The sequence below is a fragment of the Prionailurus viverrinus genome, chromosome X, assembly GCF_022837055.1.
Source record: "Prionailurus viverrinus isolate Anna chromosome X, UM_Priviv_1.0, whole genome shotgun sequence".
Classification (NCBI taxonomy): Eukaryota; Metazoa; Chordata; class Mammalia; order Carnivora; family Felidae; genus Prionailurus; species Prionailurus viverrinus.
Genome location: NC_062579.1, coordinates 56,367,507 through 56,382,205, shown reverse-complemented (window position 1 = coordinate 56,382,205; position 14,699 = coordinate 56,367,507). Strand labels below are relative to the sequence as shown.

General features: G+C 43.4%; 1 protein-coding gene across 2 annotated transcripts; it reads left to right on the top strand.

The window, feature by feature from the left end:
• Positions 1–994: 994 nt before the first annotated feature.
• LOC125157323 (endogenous retrovirus group K member 6 Env polyprotein) lies at positions 995–14,321 on the top strand. Of its 2 annotated transcripts, none has more exons than XM_047843923.1 (2): positions 995–1,113; positions 12,316–14,321. In XM_047843923.1, exon 2 carries the CDS (start codon positions 12,317–12,319, stop codon positions 13,040–13,042), a length of 726 nt encoding a protein of 241 aa, XP_047699879.1. In that variant the 5' UTR covers positions 995–1,113; position 12,316; the 3' UTR covers positions 13,043–14,321. The 2 variants fall into 2 exon arrangements, with proteins under 2 accessions (XP_047699879.1, XP_047699878.1); XM_047843922.1 differs by having other exon boundaries at positions 1,010–1,113; positions 12,173–14,321.
• The last annotated feature ends 378 nt before the right edge of the window (positions 14,322–14,699 follow it).

Genomic DNA, 14,699 nt, shown 5'->3' with positions numbered 1-14,699 from the left:
CCGGCCCCCACTCTGTTCCTAGGGATTCACCTTTCCCACCAGAGCACCGCCAGGTCTCGAGCTGCAGAGTTGCAGCCTTTGCACTCCCCTTGTTTACAGTCTTAATGGAATTTAAACCCTCTCATTTCTCCTTTTTCCCTTTTTAGTTTAGTCCCTGCAGCTGTTTCCAATTTTCCACTTTCTCTCCAGCTGCTTTTGGGGAGGGGTGCTTTTCCCGTATGCTCTGCCCCTCCCCAGTCTCCATCCTCTCTCCGCCCACAAAAGCAGTTCCCTACCTTTCAGGGCTTCTTGCTCCCCAAGTTCAGCTCTTCATGTCGCATACCTGCTGAATTCTGTGGTTCAGGTTGTGCAGATTGTTTTGCTAATCTTCCAATCAGTTTTCTAGGTGTGTAGGATGGTTTAGTGTTGGTCTGGCTGTATTTCACTGTGGGGGGCCGGGCCCCGGTGTCAGGCTGAGACCGGGTCGAGCAATGTTTTTTGTTGACTTAAGCCAACCCGGTGGTTCCCCCTCCCATTCATGTGGGAGGCCGGACCCCGGCGCCAGGCTGAGACCGGGTCGAGCAATGTTCCCTGTTGACTCAAGCCAACCCGGTGGTTCCCCCTCCCATTTTCCCACTTTTAAGGGCATACAAAAGCCTTGTCAAGGCTGAGAAAGTTAATTTCTGAAGCCTGTGGTCTGCAGGTGTTGGCAGTAATGCTACCTCTCTTTTTTTACCCCGAGTCAGATAGAAACAAACATGGGAACTGTGTTTTGCTAGCAATCTATCAACAAGGTCTTGTGACCCGTTCAGAAAGTTCACAAGGTATACAGAACTAAATGTTTTGGCTGGCAGTGATCATGTGAAACCTGTTTATTCTTAGAATGACCTGATCCATAAGAGTCTTATATTATAAAAGATTGTGTACAGCAACAATAAAGCTGTCACTTGGGCCATCAGCCCAGGGGACCCTCCTGTTCCCAAACTTTCTCTCTTCTCTTTTTTTCTTGCACTCCCCTACCCTCAGGACCCTGACCTCGGTGTTTGTCGCGCCGGTCGCGACAAGTGGCGCCCGAACAGGGACCTGAGACAACAAGGAGGAAAGCGAAAGCAGACCGCGCGGCGTCTAATTCAGGTAGGGGAACTGTGCCAGCAGCACAGACGACGGGAGTAAAACTATGGGACAGAAACAGTCTATGGAACAGGGATATTTTATAAGTGCCTTGCAGGCTCTTATGAAGGAGAAGGGAATTAAGGTTTCTCAGTCAGCCCTTAGGGAATTTTTTGACATAGTGCATGATTATTGCCCATGGTTTCGAGAGAGGGGTACAGTTGATTTAAAGGATTGGCAGCGAGTTGGTGAGGAACTTAAAAATCAAATGAAGATTCGTGGAGCTGCAGTTCCAGGGACTTTGTGGTCTACTTGGACCTGTATTAAGGAGGTCCTTGATCCACAGGATTCTATTGAAATAGTTTCTCTTAGCTCGGAAGTAGCCCAACCCTTAGTGACTTCAGATGCTCCTCTCTCCAGAAACTACTTTCAATGCCCTTTTGGGACAGTCACGGGTGCCTTCACCTTTACCTCCTCTCCCCCTCCTAGAACAGTTATCTGTGCAAGATCCAGAAAATAATGATGACTCTCCTTTTGGGGATCAGGGAGATGATGGGCCATATTTTAAAGATCAGAGGAAGCCTGCCTTCTTGGCCCCTCTGGTCCAGAAGGTACCTTTAAAACGACCTTCTTTTCAGACATAAGATAGAGGCTTACCTCGGCTGGCTTTCCCTATTACTCAGAATCAACAGTCCACTGAACCTTACCCTGTTATGGAAACTACTCCTTTGCAGCGGACTCTGTATCAAGCAACGCAGTATGGGGAAGACACCTCTGCTTTTCACGCTTACCCTGTTATTCAGCAGGGGGGACAGAGAGTGTACTCCGCCCTAACTTTTAAATTGCTAAAAGATTTGAAATCCTCTACAGCCCAGTATGGTCCAGCAGCTCCCTTTACCCTGTCTATGCTTGATAATTTGAGCAGGGAGGCATTATGCCCAGGAGATTAAAAGGTCGTTACTCAGGCTTGTTTGAGTGTGGGAGATAACCTCTTGTGGAAAGCAGAATTTGCAGAGAATGCTGAAAAACAGGCTATGTATAATAAAAGAACTAACATACCAGTGGATTTTAACATGCTCACAGGTACAGGGCAATATTATGATGTGGGCCTCCAGCTAAATTATCCTGAAATTGCGTATAATCAAATTAATACCTGTGCCATTGCAGCTTGGAAAAAACTCCCCTCTACAGGGGGCAGAACTGAGAAATTGTCTAAAATTAGGCAAGGGCCAGATAAGAAATACCAGGATGTTGTTGGGCACCTTTTGACTGCAGTCAGACGTATCGTTACTGATGGGGAGGCAGGTACCATTATTGTAAAACAACTGGCTTATAAAAATGCTAATTCTACATGTCAGGCAGCCATTCGTCCTTGGAAAAATCAGGGTACCTTGGAGGATTATGTCAGACTATGTGCTGAGATTGGACCATCTTATATTCAGGGCATTACCTTGGCAGATGCCTTAAAGGGAATAGACCCCTTACAGGTACATGCCCAGCTTCAGGGTAAAAACGTAAGAACTAATCCAAGGAAGTTGGGTGGAATAGTGTGTTTCAAATGTGGCCAAAAGGGCCATATGAAGGCCCAATGTCATAGTACAGAAATAATTCCAACCACCCCCGGTTTGCCAAGTGGCCCTAACATTAATAATAAGCCGACAATTATTTGTCCCAGATGTAGACGGGGGTATCACTGGGCCAATGAATGCCGCTCTAAAACTGATTATAATGGCAAACCTCTTCAGGGAAACTGGAAGCAGGGCCAGCCGCAGGCCCCTCAAACAATTGCGGCAATGTTCCCACAGGCACCTTCCCACCCATTGTGTCCAACACTGGAGACCTCCCAGGTATTAGCCAACTACACCGCGGTACTCCTGCCAGTGCAGGACTAGATCTTACCCCAGCTCAGTCCATTTACCTAGAAGGAGGACAGCCCCCTAAAGCCATCCCCACAGGGATATGGGGGCCTCTACCCAGGAATACTTGGGGGTTATTATTGGGAAGATCCAGCTGGACTCTTAAGGGATTGATGATCTATCCTAGAATTATTGATGAAGATTACACTGGAGAAATAAAAATTTTTGCCAGCTTAACTATGGGAACTTTGGTGCTTGAGCCCAAGACTCCCATAGCACAATTGATCTTGATACCCCGGATATCCTCCAATAATAAGGCTGTTAAACCTTATCGGGGAAATCAAGGGTTCAGCTCCACAGATCTTTATTGGGCTAAAGTGATCTCTGTAAAAAAGCCCATGCTTACATTGTATATCCAAGGAGTCCCTTTTGAGGGACTAGTGGATACAGGTACAGATGTCTCAGTTATTGCTCAAAAAAATTGGCCTGTCACATGGCCTACTCAAGTGACTAATATTCCAATTAAAGGTGTTGGTATGCCTCTGCTCCGTTGCAAAGCTCTGATTATTTACATTAGAGACTGCCTGATGGTATGACTAGAACTTTTCAGCCTTTTGTTTTGAATATAGATCTTAATCTCTGTGACAGGGACATATTAACTGCAATGAATTTGACTCTGGAGACTAAGGCAGTCCCGATTCAAAAACAGACTAATCTTGCTATACACCTTATGAAGAAAATGGGCTATATTGAGGGAAAAGGCTTAGGAAAGGAGTTGCAGGAGAATCCTGAGCCATATGTCCCCGAGCCTAAAAGAGGCCATTTCGGATTGGGTTTTTCCTAGGGCCATTAAAAATTCCCCACCTTATGCCTCTCCAGTGGATGACTTCCACTCCAATGTAAGTTGACCAATGGCCCTTACCTACTGTTAAGAGGGAGGCTGCTGTTCACCTCATAGAGGAACAACTGCAATTAGGTCATTTAGTTCCCTCCACCAGTCCCTGGAACACCCCAATCTTTGTGATTAAAAAAAAGTCAAATAAATAGAGGTTACTACAAGATTTAAGAGCAATTAATGCTGTCATGAAGCCCATGGGGGCTTTACAACCTGGCCTCCCTTCCCCATCGGCCATTCCTTTACAATATCAATTGCTAGTTTTGGACTTAAAAGATTGTTTTTTTACCATTCCGTTGGCCCCTAGTGACAGAAAACATTTTACATTCTCCCTGCCTTCCACTAACTTACAGGAACCTGCTAAGCGGTATCAGTGGAAGGTCTTACCGCAAGACATGGCTAACAGTCCGACTTTATGTCAAGAGTTTGTGGCCGGAACAATTACCCCTTTTAGACAGAGTTTTCCCCATATATATTATATCCATTATATGGATGACTTACTTTTGGCTACTAAAACTGAGAAATTATTACAGGAGACTTTTATTTCTCTTCAAAGATGCCTTAAAGCATATAATTTGATTGTTGCCCCTGAAAAAGTTCAAAGAAAAGCATCTTTTAAATACCTAGGGTATCTCATCTCCAAATCAACTGTCCGACCTCAGAAAGTATCAATTAGAACCGGACATTTGACTACTTTAAATGATTTTCAGAAATTATTAGGAGATATAAACTAAATTAAAAATACACTAGGGGTCACCACAAAACAATTACTACCTTTGTTTAATATTCTAAAAAGAGTTCTCCAGCATCCCCGCAAAGTCTCACTCAAAAAGCTAAAGAAGCTATAAGACATATAGAACAGGCCATTCAACAGGCCCAAGTCACTAAAATTGACCCTTCTCAGCCTTTGTATCTAATAATATTAAAACCTCAGGTCATCCCCTTTACAATTCTGTGACAATCTCATGGTCCACTTAAATGGCTACATTTAGCCTTACACTCTATGCATGTCATTAATCCTTTGCTATCTATGGTTTGTCTTCTCATCATTAGAAAAAGATCCCGAGCTGTTCAGCTCTTTGGACACGATCCAAAATTTATTACATGTGCCTTTCTGACACAAAAGCTGGTGGACGCTGCTTTTGCTCAGTCCATCAAATGACAACTTGCCTTGGCTAATTTTACAGGTCAAATTAAATTTCATTTACCTTCTAATTCTTTAATACAAGGTTTCAGTCTTATAGATATTTTGCCCTATAATCCTATTGTTTGTCAGCCGATTAAAGATACTGCTTCCATTTTTGTGGATGCTAGTAAAGAGGGTAAAATTACAGTATATTATGTCACTTCTCAACATAAAAATTTGATCACTTTAAATTATACAACTAGGAGTTGCGGCAAGATGGCGGCTTAGGAGGACGCTGGGCTCACCGCACGTCCTGCTGATCACTTAGATTCCATCTACACCTGCCTAAATAACCCAGAAAACCGCCAGAGGATTAGCAGAACGGAGTCGCCGGAGCCAAACGCAGACGAGAGGCCCACGGAAGAGGGTAGGAAGGGCGGCGAGGCGGTGCGCGCTCCACGGACTGGCGGGAGGGAGCCGGGGCGGAGGGGCGGCTCGCTGGCCAAGCAGAGCCCCGAGTCTGGCTTGCAAAAGCGGAGGGGCCTGACGAACTGTGTTCCCACAACAAGCGCGACTTCGCGTCTGGGAAGTCATAAGTTAACAGCTCTGCTCGGAAAGCGGGAAGGCTGGAGGACAAAGGGAGGGAGAGCTGCTGAGCCCCCTGACAACAGAGCTCAGTTTGGTGGGGACAAAGGCCCTCGCCAGCGCCATCTCCCCCGCCCATCCCCCAGCCGAAATCCCAAAGGGAACTGGTTCCTGCCAGGGAACTTGCTCGCTCCGCGCAAACACCCAACTCTGCGCTTCGGCGGAGCCAAACCTCCGGCAGCGGATCTGACTCCCTCCCGCTGCCACAGGGCCCCTCCTGAAGTGGATCACCTAAGGAGAAGCGAGCTAAGCCTGCCCCTCCTGCCCCTGTGCACCTTGCCTACCGACCCCAGCTAATACGCCAGATCCCCAGCATCACAAGCCTGGCAGTGTGCAAGTAGCCCAGACAGGCCACGCCATCCCACAGTGAATCCCGCCCCTAGGAGAGGGGAAGAGAAGGCACACACCAGTCTGACTGTGGCCCCAGCGGTGGGCTGGGGGCAGACATCAGGTCTGACTGCGGCCCCGCCCACCAACTACAGTTATACACCACAGCACAGGAGAAGTGCCCTGCAGGTCCTCACCACGCCAGGGACTATCCAAAATGACCAAGCGGAAGAATTCCCCTCAGAAGAATCTCCAGGAAATAACAACAGCTAATGAGCTGATCAAAAAGGCCTTAAATAACATAACAGAAAGTGAATTTAGAATAATAGTCATAAAATTAATCGCTGGGCTTGAAAACAGTATACAGGACAGCAGAGAATCTCTTGCTACAGAGATCAAGGGACTAAGGAACAGTCACGAGGAGCTGAAAAACGCTTTAAACGAAATGCATAACAAAATGGAAACCACCACAGCTCGGCTTGAAGAGGCAGAGGAGAGAATAGGTGAACTAGAAGATAAAGTTATGGAAAAAGAGGAAGCTGAGAAAAAGAGAGATAAAAAAATCCAGGAGTATGAGGGGAAAATTAGAGAATTAAGTGATACACTAAAAAGAAATAATATACGCATAATTGGTATCCCAGAGGAGGAAGAGAGAGGGAAAGGTGCTGAAGGGGTACTTGAAGAAATAATAGCTGAGAACTTCCCTGAACTGGGGAAGGAAAAAGGCATTGAAATCCAAGAGGCACAGAGAACTCCCTTCAGACGTAACTTGAATCGATCTTCTGCACGAGATATCATAGTGAAACTGGCAAAATACAAGGATAAAGAGAAAATTCTGAAAGCAGCAAGGGGTAAACGTGCCCTCACATATAAAGGGAGACCTATTAGACTCGTGACTGATCTCTCTTTTGAAACTTGGCAGGCCAGAAAGAATTGGCACGAGATTTTCAGGGTGCTAGACAGAAAAAATATGCAGCCAAGAATCCTTTATCCAGCAAGTCTGTCATTTAGAATAGAAGGAGAGATAAAGGTCTTCCCAAACAAACAAAAACTGAAGGAATTTGTCACCACTAAACCAGCCCTACAAGAGATCCTAAGGGGGACCCTGTGAGACAAAGTCCCAGAGACATCACTATAAGCATAAAACATACAGACATCACAATGACTCTAAACCCGTATCTTTCTATAATAACACTGAATGTAAATGGATTAAATGCGCCAACCAAAAGACATAGGGTATCAGAATGGATAAAAAAACAAGACCCATCTATTTGCTGTCTACAAGAGACTCATTTTAGACCTGAGGACACCTTTAGATTGAGAGTGAGGGGATGGAGAACTATTTATCATGCGACTGGAAGCCAAAAGAAAGCTGGAGTAGCCATACTTATATCAGACAAACTAGACTTTAAATTAAAGGCTGTAACAAGAGATGAAGAAGGACATTATATAACAGTTACAGGGTCTATCCATCAGGAAGAGCTAACAATTATAAATGTCTATGCACCGAATACCGGAGCCCCCAAATATATAAAACAATTACTCATAAACATAAGCAACCTTATCGATAAGAATGTGGTAATTGCAGGGGACTTTAATACACCACTTACAGAAATGGATAGATCATTTAGACACATGGTCAATAAAGAAACAAGGGCCCTGAATGAGACACTGGATCAGATGGACTTGACAGATATATTTAGAACTCTGCATCCCAAAGCAACAGAATATACTTTCTTCTCGAGTGCACATGGAACATTCTCCAAGATAGATCATATACTGGGTCACAAAACAGCCCTTCATAAGTTTACAAGAATTGAAATTATACCATGCTTCCTTTCAGACCACAATGCTATGAAGCTTGAAATCAACTACAGAAAAAAGTCTGGAAAACCTCCAAAAGCATGGAGGTTAAAGAACACCCTACTAACGAATGAGTGGGTCAACCAGACAATTAGAGAAGAAATTAAAAAATATATGGAAACAAACGAAAATGAAAACACAACAATCCAAACGCTTTGGGACGCAGCGAAGGCAGTCCTGAGAGGAAAATACATTGCAATCCAGGCCTATCTCAAGAGACAAGAAAAATCCCAAATACAAAATCTAACAGCACACCTAAAGGAACTAGAAGCAGAACAGCAAAGGCAGCCTAAACCCAGCAGAAGAAGAGAAATAATAAAGATCAGAGCAGAAATAAACAATATAGAAACTAAAAAAACTGTAGAGCAGATCAACGAAACCAAGAGTTGGTTTTTTGAAAAAATAAACAAAATTGACAAACCTCTGGCCAGGCTTCTCAAAAAGAAAAGGGAGATGACCCAAATAGATAAAATCATGAATGAAAATGGAATTATTACAACCAATCCCTCAGAGATACAAACAATTATCCGGGAATACTATGAAAAATTATATGCCAACAAATTGGACAACCTGGAAGAAATGGACAAATTCCTGAACACCCACACTCTTCCAAAACTCAATCAGGAGGAAAGAGAAAGCTTGAACAGACCCATAACCAGTGAAGAAATTGAATCGTTTATCAAAAATCTCCCAACAAATAAGAGTCCAGGACCAGATGGCTTCCCAGGGGAGTTCTACCAGACGTTTAAAGCAGAGATAATACCTATCCTTCTCAAGCTATTCCAAGAAATAGAAAGGGAAGGAAAACTTCCAGACTCATTCTATGAAGCCAGTATTACTTTGATTCCTAAACCAGACAGAGACCCAGTAAAAAAAGAGAACTACAGGCCAATATCCCTGATGAATATGGATGCAAAAATTCTCAATAAGGTACTAGCAAATCAAATTCAACGGCATATAAAAAGAATTATTCACCATGATCAAGTGGGATTCATTCCTGGGATGCAGGGCTGGTTCAACATTCGCAAATCAATCAACGTGATACATCACATTAACAAAAAAAAAGAGAAGAACCATATGATCCTGTCAATCGATGCAGAAAAGGCCTTCGACAAAATCCAGCACCCTTTCTTGATAAAAACCCTTGAGAAAGTCGGGATAGAAGGAACATACTTAAAGATCATAAAAGCCATTTATGAAAAGCCCACAGCTAACATCATCCTCAACGGGGAAAAACTGAGAGCTTTTTCCCTGAGATCAGGAACACGACAAGGATGCCCACTCTCACCGCTGCTGTTTAACATAGTGCTGGAAGTCCTAGCATCAGCAATCAGACAACAAAAGGAAATCAAAGGCATCCAAATTGGCAAAGATGAAGTCAAGCTTTCGCTTTTTGCAGATGACATGATATTATACATGGAAAATCTGATAGACTCCACCAAAAGTCTGCTAGAACTGATACAGGAATTCAGCAAAGTTGCAGGATACAAAATCAATGTACAGAAATCAGTTGCATTCTTATACACTAACAATGAAGCAACAGAAAGACAAATAAAGAAACTGATCCCATTCACAATGGCACCAAGAAGCATAAAATACCTAGGAATAAATCTAACCAAAGATGTAAAGGATCTGTATGCTGAAAACTATAGAAAGCTTATGAAGGAAATTGAAGAAGATTTAAAGAAATGGAAAGATATTCCCTGCTCATGGATTGGAAGAATAAATATTGTCAAAATGTCAATACTACCCAAAGCTATCTACACATTCAATGCAATCCCAATCAAAATTGCACCAGCATTCTTCTCGAAACTAGAACAAGCCATCCTAAAATTCATATGGAACCACAAAAGGCCCCGAATAGCCAAAGGAATTTTGAAGAAGAAGACCAAAGCAGGAGGCATCACAATCCCAGACTTTAGCCTCTACTCCAAAGCTGTCATCATCAAGACAGCATGGTATTGGCACCAAAACAGACACATAGACCAATGGAATAGAATAGAAACCCCAGAACTAGACCCACAAACGTATGGCCAACTCATCTTTGACAAAGCAGGAAAGAACATCCACTGGAAAAAAGACAGCCTCTTTAACAAATGGTGCTGGGAGAACTGGACAGCAACATGCAGAAGGTTGAAACTAGACCACTTTCTCACACCATTCACAAAAATAAACTCAAAATGGATAAAGGACCTAAATGTGAGACAGGAAACCATCGAAACCTTAGAGGAGAACGCAGGAAAAGACCTCTCTGACCTCAGCCGCAGCAATCTCTTACTCGACACATCCCCAAAGGCAAGGGAATTAAAAGCAAAAGTGAATTACTGGGACCTTATGAAGATAAAAAGCTTCTGCACAGCAAAGGAAACAACCAACAAAACTAAAAGGCAACCAACGGAATGGGAAAAGATATTCGCAAATGACATATCGGACAAAGGGCTAGTCTCCAAAATCTATAAAGAGCTCACCAAACTCCACACCCAAAAAACAAATAACCCAGTGAAGAAATGGGCAGAAAACATGAATAGACACTTCTCTAAAGAAGACATCCGGATGGCCAACAGGCACATGAAAAGATGTTCAGCGTCGCTCCTTATCAGGGAAATACAAATCAAAACCACACTCAGGTATCACCTCACGCCAGTCAGAGTGGCCAAAATGAACAAATCAGGAGACTATAGATGCTGGAGAGGATGTGGAGAAACGGGAACCCTCTTGCACTGTTGGTGGGAATGCAAATTGGTGCAGCCGCTCTGGAAAGCAGTGTGGAGGTTCCTCAGAAAATTAAAAATAGACCTACCCTATGACCCAGCAATAGCACTGCTAGGAATTTACCCAAGGGATACAGGAGCACTGATGCATAGGGCCACTTGTACCCCAATGTTCATAGCAGCACTCTCAACAATAGCCAAATTATGGAAAGAGCCTAAATGTCCATCAACTGATGAATGGATAAAGAAATTGTGGTTTATATACACAATGGAATATTACGTGGCAATGAGAAAAAATGAAATATGGCCTTTTGTAGCAACGTGGATGGAACTGGAGAGTGTGATGCTAAGTGAAATAAGCCATACAGAGAAAGACAGATACCATATGGTTTCACTCTTATGTGGATCCTGAGAAACTTAACAGGAACCCATGGGGGAGGGGAAGGAAAAAAAAAAAAGAGGTTAGAATGGGAGAGAGCCAAAGCATAAGAGACTGTTAAAAACTGAGAACAAACTGAGGGTTGATGGGGGGTGGGAGGGAGGAGAGGGTGGGTGATGGGTATTGAGGAGGGCACCTTTTGGGATGAGCACTGGGTGTTGTATGGAAACCAATTTGTCAATAAATTTCATTAAAAAAAAAAATTAAAAAAAATAAAAAAAATAAAAAATTAAAAAATAAAAAAAATAAAAATAAAACAAACAAACAAAAAAAATATACAACTAAATCTGTCCAAAGGGCCAAGCTTTATGCTGTACAGGTAGCCCTAAGAACTTACCCAAAATCTATAAATGTCTATTCTAACAGTCAATACGTTATCAAAGCCGTGTTACAGCTTCCCACTGCCTTTATACTGACAACAGATGAGAAGCTTTATCATCTATTTCATGCTATACAAAAACTTCTTAATTCACAACACAGTCCAATTTATATTTCCCACATTCAAGCTCACACCGATCTGCCTGGTCCCCTAGTTGCTGGAAATCGGATAGCCAATGCAGCAACCCATTTATTACAAGTTCTGCCCATTACCACTCCTTTAAAAACAGCCAAAAAGAGTCATGATAATTTTCATCAAAATGCGGCAGCCCTTCGACAAAAATTCAAAATATCTCGTAAAACGGCCAAATTGTTAAACAATACGACATCTGTCCACAGTTCTTCCCACAGCCGGTCTATGCCATTAATCCCCGAGGTCTTCGGCCCAATGACTTGTGACAAATGGACGCCACCCAATATTTATCTTTTGGAAAGTTACAATATTTTGTAGTGTATTTCCACTACAAGTGTCTGTAGATACTTGCTCAGGCTATATACATGCTTCAGCCCACTCAGGAAAAGCATCTGTTGATGTTCAGAATCACCTATTTTCTGCCTTTGCAGCAGTGGGCAAACCTCATAAAATAAAAACTGACAATGGTAGTGCTTATACTTCTAAATCTTTTGCAAAATTTTGCCGCCGACTCCAAATTGAGCATACAACTGGCATTGCTTATAATTCCACAGGACAGGCTATTGTTGAGCGAGCTCATCTGACTCTAAAACAGTATCTGCAAAAACTTAAAGAGGGGGAGATATTAAAGGGAAAGATAAAGTATTCCCCACATGTACATCTCACTCTTGTGTTGTATGTTTTAAATTTTTTAAATGTCAATGAAGCAGGGATGACTGCCGCAGAGCGTCGCTGGGGAAAGAGTCAAGAACCTCTCTTGATGGCAAGATGGAAAGATATGCCGGAAGGCATTTGGTGAGGCCCAGACCCAGTCCTTCGAAAAGGGAGAGGGTATGCTTGTGTGTTTCCACAGGATGAGGAAGCGCCACGCTGGGTCCCGCTTCGGCTCCTCAGAGACATTACGGTTGCGCCGAAAAATGGCCAAATTGACAATGACGGAGCCCCCCCAGAAGCGACAACGGTGGAGTCATAAGGCGGGTACACCCACCTGGGGACAGATAAAGAACCTGCTGACCCAGGCCACTGATGTAGTGATGGCCTCAGGTAGAGAGGTAAGGGCCACACATGTCTTCTTGGCATGCCTGTGCATTCTCACTACAACCGGGGAGTCTGCCCTCTATTGGGCATACATGGTAGGTCCTCCTGCAGTACAACCTGTAACATGGAGGGACCCCACACCCATAGTATACACCAATCTCACCTTTATGGGAGGGGAAGATGCAGGGTTTTTGCCCACTGTGTCGGCCTCTATAAATTGGACAGCACTCTCTGCAGGAGTACCCATCTGCCTGCAAAGGGAGTCTACGCCATACAAACTTGCTTATGGGTGTTTGGGTACAAAACCAGTAGGGCGGTCTATTACTTATACTATTTGGCAAAATGACAAGCGTCCTTCTGAATGGGTACCCCGCTCCGTTGCCGCTTATTGGCAAAAGAGAGAATTATTAGGAGAATGGATGTTTTTTGGACCCCGTGATCCCCCTCAGAATCTTCCTACATGTCCCTCAGCTGGTCAAGGCCTTACTGGGGACTCACCTTGGGGTATATGTGCCCAATCCTCTTCATTGAGGATGACTTAAACTATACCATTACAGATTATTCCCAAAAGGCCCGGCTAGCTCAGTCGGTAGAGCATGGGACTCTTAATCCCAGGGTTGTGGATCCACCTCCTAGCGAGGTACAGGTACACCATAAGATTATCCCACAAACCATTTTGCAATCCCCTGAAGGAAGAATTCATTCTGATCTTTGGAAATTATATGCTACCTTTGATAAAATATATACTAATGACAGCTTTAGTTTTCCAGAATATTATGTTTCTCCAGTTCTGCAATTGCATGCCTGTGTTCCTCCACCCTACTATCTGATTGTTGGAGATGGAACTATTACTCCAGTGAAAGAAGATGGTCATCAGTTATACTGGCTAACGTGTCCTGCTTGTGTTTTGACCAATTGTCTACCAGTAGATGGACCCTCTAGAAGTGGAATAAAGGTTTATCTGGTCTTACAACCTCCCTATTGAATGTTGCCAGTAAATGTTACAGGACCTTGGTATCCTAATTATGGGATGCAACTGGCTTTAGAAATCAGTAAACGGCTGTGCAGGACCAAACGGTTTCTTGGACTCTTAATTGCTGGACTCATAGCAGCAGTGACTGTAATTGCCTCTGCAACTGTATCTGTAATATCCTTACATAAAAGTGCCCAAACGGCATCCCATGTAAATAAATTAGCTCATAATGTATCCAAAGTGTTTGCCACTCAAGAACGAATAGACCGTAAATTGGAAGCCCAATTAGAGGCACTACAAGAAGGATTAATGTATCTTGGTGATCAGTTTGCTGTTTTGCATACCAGACTTTCTTTAATTTGTCATGATACATATAAGCATATCTGTGTTACCCCTTTAGAGTATACCAATGTAACATGGGGACAAGTGCGTCGTCATTTACAAGGGGTTTGGCATGATGCTAATACTAGCTTAGACCTCTTACAGCTATAAGAAGAGATAAATGTTGTTGCAAGTAGCTCACTCAGTTTCCCTAACCCTGGAAATCTCGCTGAAACCATACTGCACCAACTTAATGGGTTTAATCCATTTAATATTCTTCAGCATTCCTTTTGGATCTTTATTGGAATTGTTTCCGTAATATCTGTTACACTTGTCTTGCTGTGTTGTTTCTAGAGATGGGGTCTTACTGCCTTTACCACATACCAGGCCAGGATGCACATGTTGCAATTACAAACAATAGGGGGACATGTGGGGGGCCGGGCCCCGGTGCCAGGCTGAGACCGGGTCGAGCAATGTTCCCTGTTGACTCAAGCCAACCCGGTGGTTCCCCCTCCCATTCCCCCACTTTCAAGGGCATACAAAAGCCTTGTCAAGGCTGAGAAAGTTAATTCCTGAAGCCTGTGGTCTGCAGGTGTTGGCAGTAATGCTACCTCCCTTTTTCTACCCCGAGTCAGATAGAAACAAACATGGGAACTGTGTTTTGCTAGCAATCTATCAACAAGGTCTTGTGACCCGTTCAGAAAGTTCACAAGGTATACAGAACTAAATGTTTTGGCTGGCAGTGATCATGTGAAACCTGTTTATTCTTAGAATGACCTGATCCATAAGAGTCTTATATTATAAAAGATTGTGTACAGCAACAATAAAGCCGTCACTTGGGCCATCAGCCCAGGGGACCCTCCTGTTCCAAAACTTTCTCTCTTCTCTTTTTTTCTTGCATTCCC

Coding starts and splice junctions, on each gene's coding strand:
- LOC125157323 (XM_047843922.1), top strand. CDS start 12,296: ATGCTTGTGTGTTTCCACAGGATGAGGAAGCGCCACGCTGGGTCCCGC.